The sequence below is a fragment of the Megascapheus bottae genome, chromosome 1, assembly GCF_031878675.1.
Source record: "Megascapheus bottae isolate mThoBot1 chromosome 1, mThoBot2.hap1, whole genome shotgun sequence".
Classification (NCBI taxonomy): domain Eukaryota; kingdom Metazoa; phylum Chordata; class Mammalia; order Rodentia; family Geomyidae; genus Megascapheus; species Megascapheus bottae.
Genome location: NC_143509.1, coordinates 26,061,910 through 26,086,707, shown reverse-complemented (window position 1 = coordinate 26,086,707; position 24,798 = coordinate 26,061,910). Strand labels below are relative to the sequence as shown.

The following is a 24,798-nucleotide window of genomic DNA, read 5'->3' as shown; positions in this document are numbered from 1 at the left end:
GGTAATTATTTTTATCTTGTGCCACTCTTGGGCTCTGGACTCCAAGACTGGGTGCTGTCCCTGAGCTTTGGTTGCCCAAGGCTAGCTCTCTACCACTTGAGCACAGTTCCACTTTCAGCCTTTTTGGCAGTTAATTGTAGATTTAAAAAAAAATCTCACAGATGGGGCCAGGAGTGTGGCCTAGTGGTAGAGAGTGCTCACCTAGCATGCACAAAACCCTGGGTTCCATTCCTTAGTACCACATACACAGAAAAAGCCAGAACTGCTGCTATGACACAAGTGGTAGAGCCCTAACCTCGAAGAAAGCCCAAGGACAGTGCCTAGACCCTAAGTCCAAGCCCCAAGACTGGAAAACAACAGCAAAAAGTTTCACAGACTTTCTCGCCCTGACTAGCTTTGATGGTGATCCTCAGATCTCAGCCTCTTGATTAGGATTATAGTTATGAGTCACCAGCACCTGTTTTATTTCTGGGACCCTCCTCAAACCAATAGCAATCCTGATAACAACTTCCGGTTAGAGTCATGCACTACCATGCTTGCAGGGCTTGGGCTTTGACCTGGAAGATCAGAACTATAGCAGACAGTAGGCAGAGGGACATCAGACTTGGTGTTCTCGTGTGCCCTCTGGTGGCTGCTATGGGAAGGATAGGTGAATACAATTGAGGTCCAGGTAGCCAATATCAAATGATGGCATTTTTGTTTTGTTTTTAAAGGTTTGAACTCATGGCACTGGTATTTGAACCTTGAAATGTCCAGAGGGACACTACCTACCAATGGAGGACAGGCTAGGGATATGGCTTGGTGGCAAAGCATTCTTCTGCAATGTCAGGCTACCAATTCCTTCTCCAGTACCACAAATACACAGGGAGAGATGAAGCATTTGAAAAGACTTATCTATATATATGTGTGTATTTTTTTTTATTTTGCCAGTCCTAGGCTTGAATTCAGAACCTGAGCACTGCCTTTGGGCTTTCTCAAGGCTAGAACCCTACTACTTGAGCCACAGCACCACTTCTGGCTTTTTCTATGTATATGGTACAGAGGAATCAAGAGCCTTTTTGTGCGTGCTTGGAAAGCACTCTTCCACAGGCCAAACTCCCAATCCTGTGTATTTTATTTTTGTGTTCATCCCAGAGGTTGAACTCAGGGCTTCCACACTGTCCCTGTTTTGTTTTGTTTTGTTTTTTTGCCAGTCCTGGGGCTTGATCTCAGGCCTGGGGCACTGCCTTGGGACACTTTTTGCTCAAGGATAGCACTCTACCACTTGAGCCACAGCGCCACTTCCAGCCTTTTCTGAGTATGTGATACCAAACCCTGGGCTTTGTGCATGCTGGGTGAGCACTCTACCACTAGGCTACACTGGCCCTTTTTCTTTTTTTTTTTTTTAAATTCAGTAATGCAAAATTTACTTCTGCAGATGGACGCACCATCATCCAAATATCAGACATCTGGCAAGCAAGCCTTGAGCTCTTTTGCTTTAGGTTAGCATTCTACCACTTCAGCCCCAGTTCCATTTCTTCCAGCTTTTTGTTCATTAATTGGAGATAAAGAGTCTCACAGTCTTTAGTGGCCAGGCTGAACTGAACTTCAATCCTCAGAGCTCAGCCTCTTGAGTGGCTAGGATTACAGATGTGTGCCACAGGCACTGGATTTGTATGTTTTATTCACACAATTATATTTGTGGCACCACTGAGCCACACTCCCAGCCGTGGTGGCATTCTTGGGATAGAGAACACCCAAGGACACTCACTTCCTGATGCACTAGATGTGGGAGGCAAGCCAGAGGGAGTCCAGTAAGACCCAGGGGATTTGTGCTAAGTGGACTGAGTTAGGGAATGCCAGAGACCGTTTGAGATGGGGTAAGACACAGGGTCTGTAGTTGACAGGGAGGTTGGAGTGGGTCTGGACATACAGGGGTCAAACTTGAATGGGTCTTGGAGGAGTAGGTGGGGCTAGAACCTGTTCCAGATGAGGCCTGGGGACTGCAGGTGGAAAGCAGTGGGGAGACCCAAAGGCCACAAAAGGATGGCATTTTCAGTCCTGGTGAGGGTTCAAAAGCCTGATGAAAGCATTACTCAAAGAGACTAAGGGTGTAGACTGTACATTCCAGAAATTGCAGAAGGCTGGAGGGGGCCAAAAGACAGAGACCTCTGCTGGTGGGAAGCTGCAAGAACTAAGAGGCAAATAATGCTGGAACTGTAGGGACAAACTAGCAAGGCTGTCCTCAAGTAAACAGGCAGACCCGAAAGTCCTCAAGTGTGGGGGTCCTGGTGTCACCAGTGAAGGACCCCCGAGGAGTGGTCGGTCTTTTGTACTGAGCCAGCCTGGGCTGCGCAGTACCAGCAGTCGCCACGAGGTGCCAGGCCAAGCCTCTATGGGCAAGACTGGGCAGGGACAGGTGAATGAAGGTGACTCCGCCCCCATCCCCTTCTGGACCTGGGGACCCTAGAGATCTAAAACCTATTTCTCAGGAAGGGACTCCAAGCTCACCCCCACTTCTGATGCATAGTACGCCCACCCGACCCCTCTGGCCCTTCCTTCCCAATTAGAAGGTAGCATACACGAAGTGCTCAGTTAAGCCTAGAGGGGCCAAGAATGGCGATTAAAGGGCTGAGGGTCCTGCTGGAGAGGAGTGCGTTCCCTCCCCCGCTCACACCCCCCCTCTTGGCGCCGGAAGGTGGCGGGTGGCAGCCCCCCACCTCCCAGCACTGAGTCGCCGCGCCTCCGTTGCTATGCAACGGGAGTCTGGCGGGCGGGGGTGCAGCTGCACCAGGCGTGGGTGACGATGCCAAGCAAGTGTGGCTGTGGGCAGCCCCCTCCCCACGCCTCAGCCTTGGGGGTGACATTTAGTGTTGCAGAGGGGCCTGGTTCAGACATGTCTGCCTGCCTTCATTCCCCCCCCTCCCCAGGAAACTGCTCCTGATGACTTTAGGACTTTCTGCTAATGGGTGGAACCAAAAGGCACTATGGAGCCCTCCTTAGGAACAAACCACACATGACACAGGGGCAGGGTTTACAAAAGGGTCCTTTTTAATTAATTAAATACAAGAGGGAAACAGGGAGGGTGGGGGAGCCACACCACCCACAGACAGCTTTTTCCCCAGCCACCCCGCAGAGGCCACCTCTAAATGGCTGGAACCAGGTCCCTGTGACCCTCAGCTCCCCAGTCGTTCCAGCCTCCCCCCCCCCCCCAGCCCCTGCACAGGAGCCAGGGATGCCTGGAAGTTCATCTTCCCTGGGTTCTCAGACCACATCCTACCAGCATTTCCCCCCCACCCCCCCAAGACAGGCACCAGCCAGGCTGGGACCAAGCAGGACACATTCAAAGACAAAGAAATCAGGGCCCCAGCCCCCCACCCACCATATTGACTAAGGCATCTCACTAACGCTGCCAGAGAAGAGTTAGTGGGCAGACAGACCAGGGAACCCTGCAGGACACCCAGAAGAGAAGCCCAGGGCAGAGGCTGAACTGAGTGGGCCCTCCGAGCCCAGCTCCAGAAGGGCATTCCCCAACCTCCTCTGACCAGGACCCCAGATGTCCATCCCTGGACCCTGCCAGGCTAGAGCTGGATCTGGGCAAAGGTGGCATCATCCAAAAACCCCAATGGGGCATCAGGAAGTTCTGTGACAAATAGGGGTGCCAAAAATCTATAGCCAATGGGAGGGTGCGGGGGGGGGGGGGAGGCATTGTTTGACAGGACCTTTCTGTCTCAGACAGGGTGAAGGTCGTCAGGCCCAATGTCCAAAAGGAAACCCAAGCCACAAGAGGAAGACATGGGAGAGGACCCCTAAGATTACCCACCCACCCCTGGTTCAGAATGGAGACCCTCCCCCACACTCACACCTCCTGAGGATGGCGGACCTCCCACCCGCCCAGAGGGAGAGACTGATGCCTGAAAAAATATTCTATCCGGTCCAAAAAAAACGAGCTGTCCAGGAGGCTGCATAGTCTCCCTACCAGTCTTGGGGTAGGGTCACCCCTTCCTGACACTCAGAAGCCTGTAAAGGAGAGGGGCAGGAATGTGCCTGCCAGCCCTCCAAGACCCTAGAGCCCACCTGCAGGGCTCTGAGTCTAGCCCAAGGCAATGGCCACCAGGGTTCTCTTCAAGATTGTCTATCACGCAGTACCACCAAGGCCAAATTCAGGAGCCCTACCCAGGTCGGAACTGAGAGGCTGGGTCGTGAAGCCAGGCACCCACAGTCTCCCACAAATTCATACCCAGAGACGGGAGCAAAGCCCCCAACCAGCAGAGAGGGAGGAAAATAAATAAAATACTCCCCTGCCCCTAAAGTGAGTGGAAATGCTCTTTGGAAGGACTTTTAATCCCCCAGCCCAAGTTTCCCAAATAAGGCCCACAGCCCCCCTGGAAACCCAACCATCCCATCCCATCCCTGGGTCCTGAATGCTGGGTGGTGCCTCCAAGGGGGCAGGCCTGTGGACACCTGAGATTGAGTACCCAAGTGAGGGGTGCCTAGGCTACACCCCCCATTTCCCTGAACATCTCCAATGGCTTTCAGTGGGGTAAGAGTGGGCAGAGGCCCATGGGAACCAGGGTTCACCTATGGCTCTGTGCATACCGTGTCCCACCCTAGAAGGAGCAATGGGGGAGGGAAGGGGTTGAGGACAGTGTGTGTGTGTGTGGTGGGGGGGGAAGATCCCCAAACCCCGTCTCCATTCCCATGGGAAGACAGGGTGAGAGAGTCCCCGACGCCCACCTGGATCCCTGTAGAGGGTTTGGGAAGAGTTAAGAATCATGGCTATTTACAGACAGCCCCAGACCACCTCCCAAGCTGGGTGGACTCAGGTCCAGTCTCAGCCCCTTGCCCCCTTGCTTTCTTGAGGTGGGTAGAGGCAAGGCTAGGGCTCCCTAGTGGTTCCCACCATAGGCCCTGTGAGCAGACATGTTCTCCTGTTCCCTGCTGAGGGCTAGCAGGGGGGGCCACACTCAAGGCAGGAAGACCAGGGCCCTACAGGCCTGCGGGTGCTGGGCTGGGCACGGGGCTGGGCACAGGACTGCTAGCCAGGCTGCAGGGCAGAGAGTCGCTGGGCGAGGTGCTGCGAGCCCCTGGGCGTCGGAGCAGTTCCGGGCGGAAACCAGGGTGTCGGCGGGCATGCTTGGTCAGGTGGTCACTTCGGGTGAACCGCTTGGTACACAGCGGGCACGGAAAGCGCTTCTCACCGGTGTGTGTCCGGTGGTGGCGGGCCAGCTCATCGGAGCGTGCAAACTTCTTGTCACAGCCTGGCCAGTCACAAGCGAAGGGGCGTTCACCTGGAAGGAAGACAAAAAGTGGTCAGCAGGGGGAAAGTAAGGGAATCCCCATTCTCTTCCAAAGGATCTCCGCTTTCTCAGTCTTTCTAGAGCCCTTCTCTGGCTAGAGAGATCCAACAAGAACACCCAAGTGACATTTTCCTTCTATGTCCCAAGAATTTTCCTATGAGCTGTACTTCTTGCTGTACCTGGAGAACCTGGACTGCTAGTGGTAGCCCAGCCACCCCTACAGTGATAGGGAGGGCTCCATATGACCAGGCAGGCGTAGGAGAGGGGTAGTCACAGAGACTCTTAAGTGGGACTTCCTCCACAGACCTCTGAGGACTCCTACAAGTGTCACAGCGGCCACCTGCAGCTTTTCCAAGACCCAAGTTCAGTCAGCCCAGGCTCACTGCTCTCCAGGAGTAGGGAAGATGGGAAAGTGGCAGAAACCAGCGCCCCAAGGGGACCCACACCTAGTCACCAACCAGGAGGTGTAGGAGCCTGGAGGGGGCGTGGCCAAGCCTCTCAAACTGCAAGGCCCTCCCCGCCTCCACCAAACAGATGGTCCCGGGGCAGGGGTGGAGTCGCCACCCAACGACTTCCTCCGCAGACCCCTCCCACCGTGCAGGCTTGCTCTAGGCCTCGCCCATCCATTCCCAGACCAGCCTGCGGCGCCATCCCCGCGGTGCAGCACAGTGTCACTGGAGGGGTGGTGGATCACACTCTCCAGGACTCCAGTCCTCCTGCCGCCCCCCCCTCCCCCGCCAGACCAGTTCTGGCCTCTCAGGAGCCACACGCACCCAAAGGGCCTGGGCATCTGTGACTCTGGAATCCTTGGCATTTGGTCTCCAGAGGCCCAGGGTAGGGTGGCCATAGGGTTTGGACACCAGCAAAGGGGTCCAGGCACACGTGCATGATGCCCCTTATAACACTAGATGAAGCAGGAAGAAGGCAGAGGGCAGGAAACAGGTCACTGGTGCCCTCCAGGCCTAGTCTCAGGGGAGCCAGAGCAGAAAGAGTGGTTGTCACCACATGCAGGCTGTGGCGACCCACAGTGACCCACAGTGAGAAGACGCCCACTGATATGTTTGGGGTACACATACCCTGCAGAACTCGATAGACGAGGGAGGGAGGGAGGGAGGGTGTTTGTGTGTGTGTTTGTTTTTGCCAGACCTGGGGCTTGAACTCAGGGCCTGAGTGGAGCCACAGCTCCACTTTCTGGTCTGGGACTGTTTAATTGGAGATAAGAATCTCATGGACTTTCCAGCCTGAGCTGATTTCAAACTGTGATCCTCAGATCTCAGTCTCTTGAGTAGGGAAGTTACAGCAGAGAACTAAGAGGGTCTTTTAATGAGGGTGGGGGAGGGGATCTGCCCAAACAGAACCCAACCTGGGAAGTGTAGAGACTAGAAGGCAGCAAAAGAGACTATGGTTTAGAGTGGTGGTGGTAGTGGGGATTCTGGTGACATCTCAGCTCTAAACAGCTCAAGAGCTCCCTAGGGAAAAGAGCTCAGGGGAGGGGAGGAGGTGGGGCCACCACCCTGCCAGGAAGAAGCCGGAAGAAAACCTCCCTTCCCCCACTCCATCTTCCTCCCCAGTCACACCTGACACCTTGGTCTAGGAAGGTAGGGAAGAGAACCCAGAAAGCCCCTTCCAAGGTGGCATCTCCTAAGGGTGCCTGGGGGCTAGGCTCACGCTTGAAGGACCCACAAGTCCTAGGAGGCTAGATAGAGCCTCAGGTAGCTGAGGAGGGGAGCTAGTGTCGCCTCCTCCACACCCTATGTCTCCCCTAAACAATCCAGGAAGTTTATCAGCAGGTAGAGAAATGATCCCAGTGGGTCCACACTGAGCAAGTGAAAGCAGCCCCCGAAAGGACCACCACCCTCACTCTTGACACACATGACACAGGCTCAGCCTGGAGGCGGGGGGCTCATTATGGGAGAAAGGAGCCAGGTAGCTTTGAAGCAGGCCCCAAGGTAGAAGAACAGTGCTCTGGAGACATGCATCCTGTCACCATCTTGCAGGGGGTAGAGGCTAGAGGGAAAAGGGACATCCCATAACTCATCCCCCCCCCACATTGGTTCACTTCCCCTTTGGTGGAGCCCAGGAGCTGGTCCCCTTTGCCAAATGCAGGTTGCTGAGGAAGCCAAGTGGTGCCAGCACCAGCCTACCTAAGCAGAAAACACGCAGCTGCTGGGAACACAGCTGCTGTGCAAGTCGCTCAGCAGTGAAGGCGGGGACATCCACCATCTCAGCCAGCCCTGCTCACATGGCCCTGCTTCTACTGGGCTCCTGCTGGCCTCTGGCTCCCCGCTTCCGAGGCCCAGTGTCTGGGGCCTGTGGACATGCACACGTGGGTGGCAGTACACTAGAGTGCCGCTTCCCACACCCACAATGGTGGGTGCCTGCCTGGCCTGATCCCACCAGACTCTCAATCCATTTGGGGAGGGGTGCAGTGTTGAGTCCACCAAGACTCTCCAGGTGCAGCTTCCAGGTGGGGACAACTGCAGGCAGGGCAATGTAGGCGGGGCCCTGGTGGACTTGATCCTCTGAGTCAGGCGGGGCCAGGGTTTGGGCCAATCCAGGTCACCTAGGGGCCAGATAGGCACAGAAACATGGAGGTCCTTATCTTCTGCAAACTGGCTCTCCCCAGAGGAGAGCCTGCAGGTGGTACCTCAGGGGGCAAAGACCTGGGATCCAATCTCCTGAGGCTGAAATTGGAATGAGGAGGGCACTCTGAAGGCAGGAATAAGAAACCTCCCCCAACTACAGCCAGGCATGGCTGGCTCATGCCTGTAATCCTAACTCAAAGCCAGCCCAGGCAAGAAGGTCTGAGAGACCATTATCCCCAATTAACTACCCAAACACCAGAAGTAAAACTATGACTCAAAGTGGTAAAGTGCTAGCTTTGAACAAAAATGCTCCAAGACAGTGCCTAGGCCCTGAATTCAAGCCCCAGGACCTGACACCCACACAAAATAAAGGAAGAAAGGGAAAGAAACCTCCCCCCAAGCCTGGTACAGGTGCTCACACCTGTAATCCTAGCTACTCTGGAGGCTGAGATCTGAGGATTACATCGGAAGCCAGCTGGGGCAGAAAAATCTGTGAGGCTCCAACTAACCATCAAAAAGCTGGAAGTAAGCCCAGTGCGAGGCTCACACGTGTAATCCTGTAATCCTAGTACTCAGGCGGCTGAGATCTGAGGATCCAAGTTCAAAGCCAGCCCGGCAGTAAAGACTGTGAGATTCATTATCTCCAATTAACCACCAGAAAACTGGAAGTGGTGCTGTGGTTCAAGAGGTAGGGCAGTAGCCTTGAGCTAAAGAGCTCAGGGGCAGCGCCCAAGCCCACAGTTCAAACCCCACAACTGACAAAAAAGAAGGGGGTGGAGGGCAAAAGCGTGGCCTAGTGGTAGAGTGCTTTCCTAGCATGCACAAAGACCAGGGTTCGATTCCTCCGTGCCACATACACAGAAAAAGCCAGAAGTGGCGTTGTGGCTCAAATTATAGAGCGCTAACCTTGAGAAATGCCAAAGGACAGTGCTCAGGTCCTGTGTCCATGCTCCAGGACTGGCAAAAAAAAAAAAAAAAAAAAAAAGGGGGGGGGGAGATGAGTGTTTGGCCTAGTAGGAAAGTGCTTGCCTAGCATGGACAAACACCCCGGTTCCATTCCTCGGTACCAAATACATAGAAAAAGTCAGACATGGGGCTGTGGCTCCAGTGATAGCTCTACCCTTGAGAAAGCTCAAGGATAGTGCTCAGGCCCTGAGTTCAAGCCCCAGAACTGGCAAAAAAAAAAAAAAAAAAAAGCTGGAAGTGAAGCTGTGGCTCAAACAGTAGAGCACTGGCCTTGAGCACAAAAGCTAAGGGTTGCCGAGCGCAGTGGTTCTCACCTGTAATCCTAACTACTCAGGAGACTAAGATCTGAGGATCAAGGTTCAAAGCCAGCCCAAGCACAAAAGGACCTGAGAATCTTATCTCCAATTAACTTCTAGCAAAGGGAAGTGAGGCTTGGTTCAAGGGTAGGGTAGTCGTCTTGAGCTGAAGAGCCTAGGGACAGTGCCAAGGTGGAGTTCAAGCCCCATGACCCACAAAAAAAAAAAAAAAAACTAAGAGTGCCCAGGCTGAGTTCAAGCTCCGGGTCCAGTACAAAAAGAAAAGGAACAAGTCAGAGGAATGACCTTACAAAGGCCAGACTATGAGTATCACTTGGTCTGGAATTCCAACTGGTCTCTAGCCATCCCCACACCCAGTCCACCCTGACCTATAAACACCAGCCTTCCTCTTTACAATCATTTCACTGTTCCCACCAAAAAATTGTAGACAGACACATTCTGGAGTGGTCTCAAACCCTCACCTCCCACATGCCACCAACTGCCCAATCCTATCACGATCTGGACTAGTATACTAGGCCAACAGCCTGGATCTAGGTACCCGATCTATACACTGCATCTAGAGCTCCACTCTTGTTCAGGGTCACAGTTAAAACTAGACCTCTGGTCACCCCTTCTCTGCTCAACATAGACCACCCGTCTCTCCTACATCCACTGGTGACCCTGACCTTCTATGCCCTCACATCTCTAGATGTGATTGTCTGGCCTCTAAGGCCAGCTCTGAACAGAGAATAGGAGCTGAGTTCCCAGCTAGGGAGGTACTTAATGTATATCCATGCAGACAATCTCCAGGCCTAGTCTAGCAAGATCTAACACACTCATAATCACCTGGACTACTGCTCACTCTCAAGAGCATGAGGTTACTTCTCCATTTCAGTAAGGGTCAGGCTTCCTGATCACTCTCCATCTTCCTCTCAGCACTTGAGAGGTAAGAGGTACTGTTTCCCAAAGAATATGCAGGTTCTACAAACAGCCCAGTGACCCACTCAGCCCAGCCTGCCTTCCCCAGGAGACCAGCTCCTTAGTTGGTATCATTCTCCAACTCCTGGCCCATCTGGGTCACTTTTATCAGGGAGCCTGGGTGGGGGCTAATTTATCACTGGGGCAACATTAGGGAGTCTTCCCCTTCTACTAGCTGGAGTTTGCAGCTAATCCAAACTGCTGTGCCTTGGAAAAGGCTGAGGGGGCATCCCTGGAAACCCACTAGAGGGGAAATACCACCATATCAAGTCTAGCACTGCCAACTCCGGCAGTTCCAGTCTGACCCCAAAGGAGATGGAACCTCTCTCTGCCTGGGTGGTGACAGGGGCTGCCTCACACTGCCTCCTTTTCAGCAGTATTATCATCACCCTGCTGACCCCTCAGATTGGCTCATATGAGCCTTTTCTACACCCCATGCCCTGAACACACAACTGATAGGCTGGCCCACCTCCCTTTCTCCCCCCGTCCTAAACCACACTCCACCTTCTCCCCTCTCATCCTAATCCCTTCTCCACAAAAGGATTTGCCTCAGCAAAACCCCCACCGTTGGGATTAAACAGCTCTTCAGCCAGACTGCTTACCCTCTCCCTCAATACCTGCTGGTTCCTCTGCAGGGCAACACTATGTCCTCTCTGGCTTCACGTCTTCCAGAGGGGCCTCAGCCCGGAACAATGCTGTCACCAGTCACCCTCCCTTGCCCCGTTCCAAGAGTCCCAGGGACAGGACAAGGACTGGTTCTGCCCACACACACACAGGGCACTACTCAGCCTGGCATATAGCAAGTGTTGTTGCTCAGATTAAGTGAACAAGATTTTCTGAGAGTAGTGTAGCTAAGGGTGATCTTGCAATCTGCCATGGGACACTGGACAATGTCTGGTAATGTTTGTGACTGTCACCACACCTCAGGGCGCTCCTGACATGGAATGGAGGCCAGAGACACTGCTTAGCACCCTGCAGTATCTCCAGAGAACTTCAGCCCCCAAAAGGGTCAGTGTCAAGAGGAGACCCTTGGATCAACACACCCTTTCTGGGTCTAAACTGGGGTGAGAGTGGGGAGTGAGGCGAGTCCAGACAACCAAGGACACATGCCTGACTGCACCGGGCACTTGGGGGGCTAGAGGGCCTGCCAGGGATGGAGGAGGTTCGGAGAGGAGTCGACAGCCAGCCTCTCCTACTGTTCCCGCCCCCGCCCCACTGCTGGCTCTCTTCCAGTATCCATGGCAACAGCGTCAACATCTCCCACAGCCTCCAAAGTCTTTCCCTCCCCACTCGGGAGTACTCAGCAGGGCTAGGGGCCATAGGCCAGGCTCTACCCACTGTCTACATGCCCTACCCAGGAAGGGAGAACCTTACATTTCCTCCAGGCCTCCTGCTCGGTGACAGGGGTGCTCCTCTGACCTAGGGAACTGAGCCTGACTGCTGTTCCTCTAACAGAGAAAGTTCTCAGTGAGAGTGGATGGGTGGCTGGGATGAGGGTCTCTTCTGATCAAAGATCCCAGAGGATGGTTCTGCAAACAGCTGTTCCAGGGCCTACAGTCACCAGCTGGTGAACTCAGCTGGCCTTGGAACCCCCAGAATAAACATGACCTTCCTGGATACTAAAATGGAGAATGAAAGCTACCTTTTCCTCCCTTGGTAAAGGGAGACAGTGATTTAAAAAAAAAAAGGGGGGGGGAGGGGGCAGGGGTTTGGCCTAGTGGTAGAGTGCTTGCCTAGCATGCTCGAAGACTCAGCTTCGATTCCTTGGTATCACATACATAGAAAAGCCGGAAGTGGTGCTGTGGCTCACGTGATAGAGTGCTGGCCTTGAGAAAAGCCCAACGACAGTGCTCAGGCCCTGAGTTCAAGTCCCAGGGCTATGAAAAAAAAAATTTAAAAAGCCATCCAGCATTTAAGAGTCCCTAACACCAACAAGAAATGAAATTAAAGGTGCCAGGGTCTGTACTGCTCTCCTAGTCCCCCAGTGGTGATAATTTTAAAGAGGCCTTCTGGATAGAGGGCCCTGACTCCTATGGGGTAAGGACTGGGACGTAGCATTCTATGCAGGAATATCACCCGGCCCACCATGTAGATGACACTCAGTGTTGTTTTTTATCTTCTTCACCCATCCCTGAACACTTCTACTTCACCATCCTCCACCAGCCAGTTTCTCATCAGCACACAGGGGCAATACTGCTGAGGATCCCAAGATCCAGCCAGGATTCCTCCCTTCCCCCACTTGCTCAGGAATACTGCGGCCATCATCTGAGAGGGCAGGGAGCCTTCTTTAGTACTTCCAAAAACTGCAGGATTTGGCCTGGCTTCCCCTTCACCCAATCCAGAATGGCTGATGAATACATTACACACACACACACACACACACACACACACACGCCCCAAGACGCTGGGAATGGGAAAGGTGCTCTGACCATCAGCAAACCAGTCATTCTCTGGCACCTAGCTGATTAAGAGAAGACAGAAGCAAATGAGAAAGTTGAGTCCTTCAGCAGGCTCTCACTTCACCTGGTTGCAGTGCCAGTTTCCAGAACGATACCCACCACGACCCCAAGGAGGCAATCCTACTCCCTTTATTTAAAAAAAAAAAAAAAAAGAATGGAAACCTTATGCTAGAAAGTCGCCTGCGAGAAGATGGCAAACCAGGATGAGAGCCACCTCCAAAGCCTGAGACGAGACAGCCACAGCTGCCCTGCTCGCATGCACTTTGCCAGAATGGGTGAATTCTCCAAAAGACGGACCGAGGCTGGTCTCGTTACCCATCCAAACTTCCAGCCAGGTGGGATTAAACTCCCAGGGGGGAGGGCGGGGGTTAGGAGAGGAGCCGAGAAGGCAGAGTTGATAAATCGCGCATTGGGCGCGGAATCTCCCAAGCCACCGTGGGGCTGGACTGGGGAAAAACTCTGGGATGGCTGGATGGCTTCTCCCTTCCACCTCGCGGACCTTCGTAGACCCCCCTCGCCAGATGTTTGGGGTGTGCAAACACCCTAGAGAAACTTGTGGCAAATCCACCCCCCCTTTTTTTTTAATCCAATACTACCACACCTCAGACTCAGGCCCCAACCCCCGGTTCCAACCGCGCCCTCCACCTCCCTGAAACACACAGGACGGAAAGTAAACGCGACGGCCACCCCCTACCCCAGCCCGGCGCCAAGCTGCCTTGGGGTGGGAGGGGGGGAATGGATGAAGATCCACCTCCTTCTTCAGATAAGGAAACTGAGGCTGGGGGGATGGGGAGGGCCGAGAGGCCCCTCAGAGCCGGATGCTGGGACCACCATGCCCACCAAGCCAGACCAAAACGCAAAACGTAGAAAGAAACACGAAGCGAAACCCAAAGTACGCGACCAGTGCCCGCTGGAGCCCACCGCGCGCCGCGCCCGGGTCGGGTCGGCCCGGAGCCAGGTCCCGGCCGACCTCCGGCCGCCCGACCGCGTGGCCGCCACGCCCCCCCTCCGAGTTCGCCCCACCCACCGAGGCCCCGCCTTCCCGGCCGGCGCGGCGGCAGCCCGGGCGCGCCCCCCTCCCCGCCTCCCACGCGCCACGCAGTTTCGGGGTCCCAGCGGGGGAGGGGGTGCAGGAGGTCGACCCCACGATGTACAGGCAGTGGCCTGGCTCACCTGTGTGCGTCCTCAGGTGCGACTTTAGGTGCGAAGACTTATAGTAGGCTTTGGCGCAGCCTGGGAAAGGACAGCGGTGGCTCTTGGCGGCGGCAGCGGGCGCGGCGCCGGGGGCGCGGCCCGAGGACGGGGACGAGGCGACCGAGGAAGAGGAGGAAGGCGAGGCGCCCCCCGGGGCGGCACCGGGCCCACCCCGCAGGTCGGCTAGGATGCTGGCGGCCAGCAGGTGGGGCGCGGCAGCACCCGGGCCCGAGGCGGCGGGGGGCGGCGGCGGCCCCCCTGGGGTCCCGGGCGGGGCGGCCTCACGGCGCGCCGAGCGCACATCCAGGCCAGCCGTGGGGCCCGCGCCCTCGGGACCGGGCCGTCCGCGGTGCACTACAGCACCAGAAGAGATGGCCATGAGCACGTCGGCAGCAAAGTAATCCACGCACGCCACGGCTGCCGACATGCCGGGCAAGGGCGCGCGGCTCGGGCGCTGCGGGCGGAACGGAGGCGGTGGGAGCGGCACCCGTCCGGCCGGCAGTGGCTGCTCGAGTGCAGGAGGAGGTGGAGGAGGAGGAGGAGGCGGCCGGCGCGCGCCGCCGCCACCGCCCGCGCTTGGCCCGCCCCGCCCCGCCTGACGCGCCCTGACGCACCAGAGCCCGCGGGGGTGGCCAAGGCCCGCCCCGCCCGGAGGACGCCCCCTCGGGGCGCCGCGGCCACGCCCCCCCGCCGGGCGCGCCCTTCACACCGAGAGCAGCGGGGTGGCCGCCGGGGGGGCGGAGCTCAGACCCCAGGAGCCCGCCCACCCTCGGGCGCACCCACTCCTGCGTCGGGCCAGGGTCCTTGATCTCCCACCCCGAGCGCGCCCTTTCCACGCTAAAATGCGAGTCCCGCCCCATTTCGAGGCGCGGCCCCGTGCCTTTCCGGAGCACCCCCCCTCCCCAAGCCCAGGCTCCAGGCGGGCGAGGCTGGCCCGCACTCAGACACGCCCCTCTTCCCCAGCGCGCTCCGCCCCCTCCGGGGCGCCCCTCCTCCCTGGGCGCCCCACGCCTCCTCTCGGCGCGTGCCCCGCCCCTTACAGGCGCGCCCACCCCACGCCCGGGCGCGCGGCCATCGGGAGCCTGCCCCCTCCCCGAACGCTTCCCTCTCGGTCCGGGGCGCGCTCCCGTTCGCGTTGGGGGAGCGGCTGAGATCCGCACGTGGCCGGGGTGGGGGGGTGCGGAAGCGGCTGGCCCCGCCCCCAGGCCACGTGCGCGACCCTCACCTCCCCCCCTCCCCGTTCAGCCCAGGGCCCCGAATTTACCACGTAGTTTGGCACCCTCCAAGCTCACTTTCTCAAAGCCCGAGACTGTTTTTCACGAGCCTCCCCAATCTAAGAACTGGGTGTCCCTCGGCGGAACGCGTGATAGCGGGAAGCACCTCCCGGGTGACCAAGCCCTTGGTTCCTCTTACCGCGCCCGGTTTACTAGAGTGCTGCCCACAAGCCTGGAAATGGACGGGCTGAAAAGGAAGGGCTCGCCTCGGGTATCTCAACTAGCTAGAGGATCCTCGCCCTGCCGGGACACGGCATTCCTGGACCCTGCTTCCCTGCTCCAGGTTTGTGGAACGGAGAAATCTGAGTTTAAGCTGGTGAGACCTTTGGGTCGCCTCCAAGGGACCGCAGAGCCAAACTGAAATAACGGTGAGGAGGCTGAGGACACAAATGGCTGGGTTACCTCCAAACCCACAGGCCCCAGGCAAATGGAAATGGAAGACCAGGCTCCCGCCCCTTCCTAGAGCTCTGGCCCAGCCAAGAAGGCAGTGCAGTGGCCGGCGCTTCCTCCAGGGGGAGTACCGCTTAGGCAACTGCGGAAGGGGTTCAACAGCCACTGCCTCAGGTAGGAGATGGACACTGGCTGGTCTTGGTCCTATCCTGGATCTATAACCTAACCTTGAGACACCTGTAGGCCCCACGGTACTTGATGGTGTCACCTCTTCCTCTGATAGAGGCTGAACCCTCCGGTCCCCAGCAACTTCTGGTACAATGGACAGAAAAGGCTCCCCTGCGCCTCCCTTCCTTGGGCTTTGAAGCCCAGGAACCATGTGGCCTTTAGCAGCCCGCTTTCCTGCCTGACTGGACCTCCACTTCCTCTGAAGATACAAGGAGTTGGCCTATTGAGTAGCCCCCAACCACAAGAATGTCAGTGTTCCTCTGTCACTCTGGCTGGGACGAGCTATCTAATGGGTTCTCCAACAAATCTGGCCAGGCACCTGTGCAGGAAACTGGAAGAAACCCAGGCCTTTCATTTCTCCCCTGGAAACCAAGATTCTGCTGTGGAGAAGCACAGCCTGGGAGGGGTAGGTAAGGGGTGGGGGCGGGGAGGGCAGGCAGAGGTTTGAATTTGCATTTGACAAATGTGCTGCTCAAAGTTGAAGACCCCGGCCCCCTTTCCCAAAGGAAACCCAGGGGAAAAGGGGGAGATTGTGGAGGACACACTTGCTCTCAGAGACAGTGAATGAGCCATGCCAATCAACATGCCCTAAGGAGATAGCCTTAGAGATTACCACTTCCATCCATCAGAGCTTAAGCCTTGGTCTATAGCCTCTGTTGAGTCCTGTAGTCCTGCAGGGCAGCAGAACCATGAAGCTCACACTTCCCTTAGGTTTACTCATCTCCAACTCCAGGAACCTGCAGGCCACTGTGTTGTGACATCATTACTGTGGCCCTTAAGGAGCTGTTACCCCATTTCATGGCTGAATTTGAGGCTGGAAAACCACCAGTAGCTGTGTATGTTTACAGTTCAGAGTGACCAAGGGCTCCTTGAAAATATTTAGCTTGCACCCAGGCTCAGCACAGGGCATGGTCAACCTGCCTGGACTCTTCAGGTGTAAGTGGAGATTACCTCTTACCCTACCCTAACAGCACCCATGCAGGGGACCGGGCATACAGAGCAGAACTTGATAGAGGACAGGTAGCCTCTACGTGTTGCTGTTGTGGTTTGTCTAGGCTATGCCCCTGCTAGAGGGGTAAGAGAGGTCTCCTAGGGTACAGATAAAGATACAAGTCATACCTAAGGAAGTAATCCCAAACTGACTGCCCAAGATGGTAAGTGGCTGGGGAACCTAAAGCTTCTACCGCAATAGGCCATCAAAGTCAGTATTAAAGCTAGGTGCAGGTGGCTGGCACCTTAGTTACTCAGGAGGCTGAGATCTGAGAATCATTTTTTTTTTTTTGCCAGTGCTGGGCCTGAGCACTGTCCTTGGGCTTTCTCAAGGCTAGAGCTCTACCACTTGAGCCTCACCACCATTTCTAGCTTTTTCTATGTATATGTGGTACTGAGTAATCGAACCCAGGGCTTCGTGCATGCTAGGCAAGCACCCTACCATTAAGCCAAACTCTCAGCCCCCTGAGAATCATCTTTTTTTTTTTTTTTTTTTTTTTTGCCAGTCCTGGGCTTGAGTTCAGAGCCTGAGCACTTGAGCACTGTCCTTGGACTTTCTCAAGCCTAGAGCTCTACCACTTGAGCCACAGCACCACTTCTGGCATTTTTCTGTATATGTGGTACCGAGGAATCAAACCTGGGTCTTCATGCATGCTAAGCAAGTACTCTACCACTAGGCCAAACTCCCGGCGCCTGAGAATCATTTTTTAACGCCAGCCCAAGGAAGGAAAGTCCATAAAACTCTTATCTCTGATCAAAAAAAAAAAATAGTGGAGTTATGGTTCAAGTGGTAAAGGGATAGCCTTGAGCAAAATAGCTCAAGGACCCTGGGGGTTCAAGCCCCCAAACCAACAGACACACACACACGGCCTGAAGTGTAATAGGACAGAAATAGGAAATCCAGGTGTCACTTATTAATGGATGAGATGGGGACAGTAGAGCATTGCAAAGAACTGCAAAACTACCCATGTTAGTAGACAAACTTCAGATTCTTGAAGGTAAAGAAAGAAATTTTCTAGTCTGGGAATGTGGTAGTGCTTGTGTGGCAAGCATGAAGCTTGTTTTTTTTGTTTTTGTTTTTGTGGGTCATGGGGCTTGAACTTGGCCTGGGCACTGTCCCTGAGCTCTTCAGCTCAAGGCTACCACCCTACCCCTGGGCCTGAGTGATGTCACTGAGCTCTTCAGCTCAAGGCTACCACCTTACCCTCAAGCCAAGCTGCACTTCCCTGTTTTCTAGAAGTTAATTGGAGATAAGAGTCTCAGGTTCTTTTGTGCCCAGGCTGGCTTGGAACCTTGCTCCTCAGATCTTAGCCTCTTGAGTACCTAAGATTACAGGTGAGATCCACTGCTCCTGGTATACAGGAAGCTTGAATCCTCAGGATCACATAAATAGAAAAAGCTGGAAGTGGTGCTACGGCTCAAGTGATAGCTAGCCTAGAGCAAAAAAAAAAAAAAAAAAAAAAAAAGCCAAGGGACAGTGCCCAGGCCCTGAGTTCAAGTCCCATGACTAGCAAAAAAGAAAGAAAAAGAAATTTATTTTCCAGCATGTCCCCACCTACTCTGCAATGTTTCTTCATCTGTTTCCAGGGGCAGTTCATACATGGTGACACCAATCTGTTAACAGATAACTCTGGACAGCTACCTACCTACTCTGAGGATGCCCTAGAAGAGAATGCCTAGCTCTATCAGCACCCCTGGATCCCTGGGCTTTCTCTGTTGTTCCTTACCCCTCAACACATGACCATCCAATAGATGTATTGTCCTGGTGATGTGTCCTGAGGCACACTGTGTATTATATTACTGGTAACTTTTCCCCATTTGGTAGTTCTATATTAACTACATTAAATTACGTACTGTGGTCTGGATGTGGTCCCATGCAGAGGAGGGTGAGTAGCTGAGAACAGGAGGGGACAAAGGACACAGACTCAGGCTTATACTCCCCCCTTGGTGTGTATACTCCCAGCCAGAGGAATCAAACAAGGTTATGATATAGCCCAAAGGTCTTACAGGGAGGGTCTTTTGGGCTCAGTTCCATGCTAGGAACTCTCAGGGAGACAGCAAGGCCAACAGCACCCTACTTATGCTAACAGCCCCAGAGCCAAGGAAACCAGGGACTCAGAACACCATCTAGATGGCCAGCAAATTGCAGAAGGGATCTTCCTGGCAGAGCTGAAAATGACATGCAGGGGTCAGCCTTTGAACTGCCTCTGGCAGGCATGGGTTCTGCAGTCTCGCCCAGTCTTGTGAAGGTGTTGAAAAGTCCAAGACCTCTTCCATGTTGTCAAGGCCAGATGGACAGGGACTTCATTATATGAAAAACTAGATTAGATGAATTAGATGAAGAAATTAAATTGTGTGTGTGTGTGTATGTATATGGACATGCATGCATGCACAGGCTTGAACTCAGGGCCTGGGCTTCTTGAGCTTTTTCTTTTTTTGCCAATCCTAGGGCTTGAACTCAGGGCTTGAGCACTGTCCTTGGGCTTTCTCAAGGCTACAGCTCTACCACTTGAGCCACAGCACCACTTCTGGCTTTTTAAAAATATAATTTTTTTTAATTTCATAGCATAGTGGGGCTACAGTTATGTTCACCAGATAGAGGGTGCATTACTTCTCACACACTGCTATACCTTCTTATGTTTTTGTCCCCATTTCCTTCCCCACACCCCCTCCCCAACTTCTGGCTTTTTCTATGTATGTGGCACTGAGGAATCGAACCTGGGTCTTGTGCTAGCTAGGTAAGCACTCTACCACTAGGCCAAACCATCTGGGCTCCTCTGAGCTCTATCACTTTAAGCCAAATTCCACTTCCTTTCTTTTTTTTTTTCTTCTCTTCTTCCTCTTCTTCTTCCTGGGCACTGTCCTTTTTTGCTCAAGGCTAGTGCTCTGCCACTTGAGCCACTTCCAGCCTTTTCTGTGTATGTGATACTGAGAATCAAATCCAGGGCTTCATGCATGCTAAGCAAGCACTCTACCACTAGGCCACAGTCCTACGCCCCCCTCCCCCCCCACACACTTTTTTTCCTAGTTAATTGGAGATAAGAATCTCACAGTTTTCTGCCTGAGCTGGTTTAATACCTCCACCCTCAGATCTCAGTCTCCTATGTATCTAATATTACAGGTGTGAGCTACCCACACTGGGCTAAATGAACAGATTGTTAGAACACTGTGCTGGGAGCATTCAACTAGATTTCTCTCCCCAGGGCCTGGCCTCTGATCTCCCCTCCTGGACAAGCATGGCCCCAGTCTGCTCCATGACTCCCTGGAGCTAGGGCTAGGATTGCAAAATGTGGCGGTCAGATTCAACATGGCACACCATGTCACTACTTTACTTCCTTTCAAGCTATCTGTGCTGACACTGTAGGGTGATACCCAGTCCTGCAGAAGCTGACCAAGGTCTCTTTTGAGAATAATGATAGCGACACTAACATCTCAGGGTTGTTTTAAGGATCAGCCTGGCCAGAGGCAGCATCCAAAACAGGAAAAGAGATAGAAGTTGGATTGGCCACAGAGGTACTGTGTCACCCTGTGTGGGCCCTAGGTGAAGAGACACTAATGCCTCCGGGAGTGGGGGGGGGCACACATATTTTTTTCAGCCAAGTGTTTGCCCTGAGCAGGAGTATGGTGACAGGAGGTGGCACTGCCCTAAGTGGCCTTGTTTCTGATTAGAGGGGAGGGGACAAAACCCAGAGCAGTCACCCTGTCCTCTTTTGTAACCTTGGCTGGGACCTGCTGCAGTCTGCAGAGAGAAGGAGCCCAGAGTAGGTCCCTCTAGCCAAGTGTCACAGGACAAAGTGTCCTGGATTTTATTTTATTATTTATTTTTGCTGGTCCTGGAGCTTGAACTCAGGGCCTAAACACAATCCTTGAAATTTTATGCTCAAGACTAGGTCTCTAGATTTTTGAACTACCGCTCCATTTCTGGCTTTTTGGTAGTTAATTAGATATAAAAATCTCACAGACTTTCCTGTCCAAACTAGCTTTGAACCTCAAACCTCAGTAGTTAGGATTTCAGCATGAGCCACTGGCACTTGGCCTCCGCAGCCTTCTGGGAGCTCTAGGCTGAGGGGAGCCACAGGGCTCTCCGGTTGCTGTGTATCAAGGCACACACTGGCCATAAAGTTACACATTGATGGGCCAGTAACAGAGACCCGGGTCTCTGCAGAGATGTTCCAGGCTCTGGGGACATGAAGAGGGCTCCGGTGTCAGCTCCAAGACTGGGAGAACACTGCTATTGAGCCAGATATGAGGAGCCAGACACAGAGCTCTCCAAAATGAACATCTGTACATGGTTCTTCTCCCTAGCAGGCAGGTGACTTAGCCTTGGCCATATCAAATATGTGGTGAGGGACTTCTGGAGTGGTATGTTCCTTCCCTGTCCCTGTAGACAGGCTGAGGCCAACATGCAGCCTTACTATGTGTAGTCTAGAGGAATAATAAGCATTACAGGGAGAACATTAAAGTTAGCAATCACGTAAGCCTGCTACTGATGGCTCACACTTGTAATTTTAGCTGCTCAGAGGTAAATTTTGAGGATCATGGTTCAAAGCTAGCTTGGAAAGAAATGTCCATAAGATTCTCATCTCCAACTATCAGCAAAAGCTCCAGAAATAAAGTGGGGGGTGAGGGAGAATGACAGTTCGACCACAACTTGATCTATAAATCTAAGCAATCCTTATTGAAAGAAAAAGGAAGGAAGGAAGGAAGGAAGGAAGGAAGGAAGGAAGGAAGGAAGGAAGGTCGGTTCATGTGGAAAAAGGACAGCTAGCTGAATGTGATGGCACACACCTATAATCTCAGGGAGGCGAAGGCAAAGACAAGTCAAGTTAGCCAGGGCTTCATCCTGGCACTTTTAAAACAATGATGAAGACAAACTTTCTGGATAGCAAGTAGTTATGCAAAGGCATTCCTGTAACTTGGGGCAATAGTCTAGAAAGAGGCCTGGATCAGACTATGTAAATGGGAGAAAGAATTGGGAGGCCCGGGCACAAAGGACCTGAGACCTATTTCCAGTTAACTTCTAGAAAAAGGGAAGTGTTTGTTTTTTTTTTTTTCCCCAGTCCTGGAGCTTGTGAATTTCTAGAATAAATTGTTATCTTGAAGGTATTTCTAGCTGTAACACAAACAAAAGCTATATATTAAAAAACACACACACTAATGCTAATTAATAAGGGCTTAAAAGGCATGGAGGTTTTAAGCCAGAAATGAAGGCAGAGCTCAAGTGGTGAACACTATCATTGAGCAAAAAAACCCACAAGAACAGAGCTCTGGCCCTGATTTCAAGCTCCAGTGGTAAGGGGCTTGAATATCTTGCGAAGATATTCTACAAAGCACAATGCAAACTAGGCAAATTAAATATAACTCATCAGACACTGTGAACAATGTAGCCATGTGCGTATAACACTACATAAGACATTCCTGTTACAAGCAATGTCACTGTATGTAATTCTACACAATTTGCCAGTCATTATGAATAATGTAACTGTGTATTTGTAATTCCACATAACCTGTCAGCCACCACGGACAATGTAACTGTGTAAATGTAATTATAACTTGGCAGACACTATACACAATGTAACCACATTGTGTACAATGTAACTGGTGTGTATGTAATTCTATGTAACTCAACACTGTGCCCAATGTAACTACTTTGTATATACTTCTACAAAACAGAGCAGAAGCTGGGAATGTGGCTGAATGTTAGAGTGCTTGCCTAGCATGCATGAAGCTCTGGATTTGATTCCTCAATACCACATAAATAGAGAAAGCTGCAAGTAGCACTGTGGCTCAAGTAGTAGAGTGCTAGCCTTGAGTAAAAGAAGGTAAGAGGTCAGGAGTGTGGCCTAGTGGTAGAGTGCCTGTACAAAGCCCTGTTTGACTCCTTCGTACCACACACCATACACAGAAAAAGCTGGAACTGGTCCTGTGGCTCAAGTGTCAAGTAGGAGAGTGCTAGTCTTGAGAAAGCTCAAGGACTATGCCCAGGTCCTGAGTTCAAGCCCCAGAACTGGTTCAAAACAAAACAAAACAAAACCCCACACACATACAATATGTAAAAGGCTGGGAACAGAGCCTAGTGGTACAGTGCTCACCTAGCATGCACAAAGCCCTTGGTTCCATTCCTTGGTACCATGTACACAGAAAAAGCCAGAAATGGCACTGAGGCTCAAGTAGCAGAGTGCCAGTCTTGAGCAAAAAGTGACCAAGGACAGTGCCCAGGCCCTCACTTCAAGGCCCAGAACTGGCAAAAAAAAAAAAAAAAAAGCAATACAACCCAGTAATTTTACAGTTGGGTATAGCAACCAACCATAACACACAGTCTTGTGTTGAGAGTATGGCTCAGTGCACAGGATGTGATCTGCATACCAAAGCCCTGGATTCCACCCCAAGCATCCCAAATATACATAAATAAAAATAAGGAAAAAAGACTGGTCACCTGAGCATTCCCTTTTTATTATGAAAGACTGCAAAAAACCTACATTTCTACCAAAAGGAAAGAAGATAAATCAGTTATAGTGCTACTAAATCCTCTGCAGCCATTGAAAGGAGTCCAATCTGTGTCTAGACACAGAATTCCACGTTTTGTAAAGAACCCCTAGCCAAGTGACAAGCCTTCTGTAGGATTTATGTGCTTTTTATGTTGGCACAGAATAAACTGGTTTATCTCTGACCTACCAAAGAAATGGTTCTGGTTTAAGTTTTCACCAAACACTGCCTCACTGCCTCAGGCTTCAAAGACAGTGGAGCTCTTTAGCAGTTTAGGGTCCCTTCCCTCCTCCCCTCCCCCCCACATACACACACTGTACTGGGGTTTGAATTCAGGGCCTCAAACTGGCTAGTCTGACAGTCTACTGCTTAAACCATGTCTCCAAAGCTGGAGGCAGTGGCTCACACCTGTAATCCTAGCTACTCAGGAGGCTGAGATCTGAGAACCAAGGTTCAAAGCCAACCTGGGCACAAAAGAACCTGAGACTCTATCTCTAATTAACCTCTAGCAAATGGGAAGTGGGGCTTGGCTCAAGGGTAGGGTGGTAGCCTTGAGTGGAAGATTTCAGGGACAAAGCCCAGGTCCAGGCCCAGGGCAATAGCCTTGAGTTGAAGAACTCAGGGAGAGACCGAGCTCCATGAACCAAAAAAAAAAAAAAGCACAGCTTCCAGCCATACTTTTCTGGTTATTTTGGAATTTCCTGCCCAGCTGGCATTGAACCATGATCCTCCAAATATCAGCCTCACAAGTAGTTAGAATTACAGGCATGAGTCATCTGGGTCCTGCTGCAAGGTACGTTCAAATGGTATCAAAAGACAACAAAACCACCCTGCTGTATATCACCTCTAAGATAACAATGAAATAAACGGGAGAAGGGGGGAAAAAAAAAGGGGGCTGGGAGTTTGACCTAGTGGTAGAGTGCTTGCCTAGCATGCATGAAGACCTGGTTTTGATTCCTTGGTACCACATATATAGAAAAACCAGAAATGGTAATGTGGCTCAAATGATAGAACACTAGCCTTGAGAAAGTCCAAGGACAGTGGTTAGGCCCTGAGTTCAAGCCCCATGACTGGCAAAAAAGAAAAAAAAAGAACAAAATCTGGAGCGAGCACAGCTTCCAGGGGTCAGTGAGAACATCAGCAAGCAGGGGTGAGGATGGGTAGTGGGGAATGAACAGGGGCGTAAACACAGGCTGGAGACATGTTAGAATGCTCACGTCAAGAAACAAAGGGCCTGGCTTGGAATGTGGCTTAGTGGTAGAGTGCTTGCCTAGCATAGATGAAGCCGTGGGTTCAATCCCCAGTAGCACATACACAGAAAAAGCCAGAAGTGGGGCTGTTGCTCATGTAGTACACATTAGCCTTGAGCAAAAGAAGCTCAGGAACAGTGCCCAAGCTGAGTTCAAGCTCCAGGACTGGGGAAATAAATAAGGGTCCAGTGGCTCAAACTTGTAATCCTAGCTACTCAGGAGGCTGAGAGGGTTGTGGCTAGAAGCCAGCCCAGCCCAAGCAGGGGAGTCCATGAGACTCCAACTACTCAAAAAAGCTGCAAGTGGGTGCTGTGGCTCAAGTGGTAGAACACTTGCCTTGAGCAAAAAGAACCTCAGAGATGGCACCCAAGCCCAGAGTTCAAGCCCTAGGATCAGCACCAAAAGAGGAGGGGGGGAGGGAGA

At 52.7% G+C, this 24,798-nt stretch overlaps 1 protein-coding gene across 1 annotated transcript; it reads right to left on the bottom strand.

The window, feature by feature from the left end:
- Positions 1 to 3,317: 3,317 nt before the first annotated feature.
- Klf16 (KLF transcription factor 16) lies at positions 3,318 to 14,261 on the bottom strand. Its single transcript, XM_090338993.1, has 2 exons — positions 13,737 to 14,261; positions 3,318 to 5,270 (listed from the first exon to the last, which is right to left on the bottom strand). Exons 1-2 carry the CDS (start codon positions 14,182 to 14,184, stop codon positions 4,969 to 4,971), a joined length of 750 nt encoding a protein of 249 aa, XP_090195119.1. The 5' UTR covers positions 14,185 to 14,261; the 3' UTR covers positions 3,318 to 4,968.
- Between the last annotated feature and the right edge of the window lie 10,537 nt (positions 14,262 to 24,798).